We start from the raw sequence: 3,232 nt of genomic DNA, 5'->3' as shown, positions 1-3,232 counted from the left end.
GTTTGGAAAAGATTTCAGGTACAAAGCCTTACATGTGGCTTTGGAGTGGATAATCTTTCGATTTTTCTTATGTTTTGAAGATTGAGGTGAGTGCCTTAACAGTCCTAGTTCAGCAAGGTTCGGTTGCCTCCAATTGTAATTTAGTTGTAGATTGTCATGGTTTCATTAACTTCTAGCCAACTTACATGATAAAGCTTTTAAAATTTTACACGCTTCCAAATATATCATGACCATGATGGCATTGAAACAAATTAAATCCTGAGCCCACTCGATAAAGAAATAGACGAAACACAAACAGGTAAAAACTTGCTCGAAATAGCTATTAACTCGGTAGGATTGCAGTGAACAAAATAAATACAAAGATTAGCCTTTCTCAATATTATTGAGTCAAAAGTCTCCGAACACTCCAATTCAAAATATTGCCCTCACTGAATTTAAGCAATATCTCCGGGAATGGCTGAAAAGTGGGGATTAACTATATGATGTTATTTGAAAATTGAATGAGGGTTAGCAGGGTCCACAGTAAATCAGCGTCAGTTTTCTTCGGTCATCTCCAACCCTCTCAAAACTCAACCATCCATAGCAATAGGTTCTGGCAGTGGCTGCAGTTGACGGCTAGGTATGGAGACATGAGGAGGGTGTGGAAGTTGAGCTGCTCCAACATTTGGTAGTACCTTTCCCACTCCAAGTGCTTTCCTCACTTCATTGGCAAGCTCTATCACTAAGTCATCCTCATGGCCTGTACATCGGAACCAGTACAAATAAGAGTGCTGGTATATTTAAATTTGAAGCTAGTGACAACGTAGATAGAAAATAGTGTTTGCTAACTGCATGTGTATGTATTAGGAAATAACTTACCAATCTCATACATGGCCTTTTCTAGAAGGAAAAGATAGTCCCTGTTGTTTCCGCAAGGACCATACGCAGTTGCTATTTGCCTGAATGGATTGCCAAAAAAATTAGTGAAACCAAAGGATAGGTTATCACTTCCTCAAATAAAAATGAGGAGAAAAATGTATACTATGTATATACCTAGCCATGTCTTCCAGTGGGGCAGGTCCCAGGTAGTATTTGTTGTTTACTTTGTCTGGAGTCGATGTGAATCTGTAGATTGACAAGATATATCTATTAGCGAACTTGTCCTACTTCCTCGCGAGCATGAGCAAAGCAATTGAAAATTCAGTTCATTTTTTACTACTTATTTTGAAAAAAATAATAGCTTATTATTTGCTCCTTCCGATTGACCTTTTGAAACAACAAATTATTTCCCAAAAAGGCACTTATATACTGGTATCCATAATCTAAAGAAAATATAAAGAATGCCAAGAAGACATACACTATTACGTCAGTCAAAGCAGGGTGCTGTGAATCTCCTTCCTGAAGATAAAGATATCAAGTTAGTAGTGGTGGTAACCAAATACTAAATATAAATAACAAGACCTGCAAGTGATTGGGACGGAAAATACTACAAGATTGCGTCACTCACCTTGAAGAAGGTCACAAGAGTTTTTCTGTCATATTCACATTCCCGTCGCTCCAAATACTACACAGCAAGAAATGAACAATTGAAGCCCGAAAAAGTACATAAATTTGCTAAGGTTTAAAAAGTATAGGATGGTTATTGCTTCATAGGACATAAAATTGTAGAGATCACTAACAAATACCCCCAAGTCAAACAAAAAAGAAAACATTAATCGTGTCATGATGAAAACACAATAATAATTTTAAAAGGGAGTCGCTATTAGGATCCTTCAATTTTTTACAAGTTAGATTAAGGTTAAAAAACTAGTTTGGAAACTGTCTTGGTGAAATATTTAGTTTACCTGCATAGCCAATTTTTCCTTTTCAGGGCCTCCTCGAACACAATAAGCAGTTCCCCACTGCAGAAAGATGGAAGAATTATACGAAAATAAATCGAAAGATAACAATTAAGTACTGCAACGACATAGCAAGACACTTACGCAAATGGCTCCTTCTTTCTCCTCCAATGTGCAAGTTCTTGCTGGGCTTTCTGGTGTTCCCCTGTGGTCAATGCAGGCTGCAAATACATAATGCCATGTCTAAGCAACTGCGGGAGCTGTTTAAATTGCACAAGGCGGGCACAGAACAAAATTAACAGAGCGTGAGGAAGAGCCTTACCTAAATCGAACACGCGTCTGTAATCCTTAATGAAACCAATCATCTTCTCATCGTAATCGAACCCTGGGTTCCACACCAGTGAACCATAGCCAAAAACCCAGAAAACCATGATTTCTGAGGAAAAAATCCAGCATCAGTGGGTAGTCATAAAAGGAACGCCGAACATGAAAATATCACGAAAGCTAAAGCGATTTAACATAAACACGTCAACAAGTATCTGAGATTGGAGCGTTTTGTTGTGTAAAAGAAACATTGCACACATAAATTATATGGTTAATAAGCAGTGAACGACATTTGTATTGATTAAGAAGGGCGTTAAAGAGGTGTTATGAAAGAGAAAACGAAAATGGGGAAAAAATATAAAGGAGAAAGATTCTCTTACATTGGGATCTGGAAGGTCTGGCGAGGAAAATGAGAGAATATTAACGATGGAGAAGGGAGAAGGAAGAAGAGAGGGAAAAAGAGAGGAAAAGCTAAACGATTAGGGTTTAGCTAAGATATTAGGGTTGCAATGGTTCCTCTCTTTCTCTCTGCTCTTTCTTCTTCTTCTCTTTTCTTCTTTCTGGGATTGAGAAGGCGTGAGACATGCCGCACACGATAGATTGGTATTTATCCTGCGGGGTGGCACGCCACGCGGATTCAACGCCTCAGAATAACCCATCTGTCACGTGCTTCTTATTCCTACAGGTATTTATTTCACTTTTGTTTATTCTTAAAAAAAGTGTCCATTTTACACCAGAAAAAAAATTAATTTTTTTTTTAATGAAAATATAAACAAAATTTAATATGTTAAAATAATTTTTAAAATTAAAAATATTAAAATATTAATATTTATTGAGATGTAAGGTGGAATATAGGTGTAAAAAAAATATTTTTCTTTTTAAAAATATTACTTATTGCTTACACAAATTTACAAATCATAAGAATTTATTTACTTTCTCGATATAAATTACAATTAAAAAAATAATACACATATTTTTAAAATATATAAGCTATTTTGATACCGGTAGATAATACAAAATTTTCTTGCAACATTAAAGAGGAGGAATGAACATACATTGAACCTAGACGGTCTGAAAAACATTTGGGTGAA

The 3,232-nt window shown here is 36.0% G+C and overlaps 1 protein-coding gene across 1 annotated transcript; it reads right to left on the bottom strand.

Annotated features, from left to right (window-relative positions):
* Nucleotides 1-299: 299 nt before the first annotated feature.
* On the bottom strand, nt 300-2,802 carry LOC137820898 (gamma-glutamylcyclotransferase 2-1). Its single transcript, XM_068625209.2, has 9 exons — nt 2,522-2,802; nt 2,140-2,253; nt 1,962-2,038; nt 1,824-1,880; nt 1,487-1,543; nt 1,337-1,377; nt 1,033-1,104; nt 859-938; nt 300-739 (listed from the first exon to the last, which is right to left on the bottom strand). Exons 2-9 carry the CDS (start codon nt 2,246-2,248, stop codon nt 570-572), a joined length of 663 nt encoding a protein of 220 aa, XP_068481310.1. The 5' UTR covers nt 2,249-2,253; nt 2,522-2,802; the 3' UTR covers nt 300-569.
* Nucleotides 2,803-3,232: the final 430 nt, after the last annotated feature.

Source organism: Phaseolus vulgaris, chromosome 9, assembly GCF_051622355.1.
Source record: "Phaseolus vulgaris cultivar YP4 chromosome 9, ASM5162235v1, whole genome shotgun sequence".
NCBI lineage: Eukaryota > Viridiplantae > Streptophyta > Magnoliopsida > Fabales > Fabaceae > Phaseolus > Phaseolus vulgaris.
The sequence above is the reverse complement of the archived record's forward strand: the minus strand, read 5'-3'. Positions and strand labels throughout refer to the sequence as shown.

What these genes read in the sequence shown, in the direction of transcription:
- LOC137820898 (XM_068625209.2), bottom strand. Translation starts at nt 2,248, where the DNA reads ATGGTTTTCTGGGTTTTTGGCTATGGTTCACTGGTGTGGAACCCAGGG. An exon ending in CAGACGCGTGTTCGATTTAG is followed by an intron (nt 2,039 to 2,139) that starts GTAAGGCTCTTC and finishes ATGTATTTGCAG; the next exon opens with CCTGCATTGACCACAGGGGA. An exon ending in CTCTTGTGACCTTCTTCAAG is followed by an intron (nt 1,378 to 1,486) that starts GTGAGTGACGCA and finishes CTTTATCTTCAG; the next exon opens with GAAGGAGATTCACAGCACCC.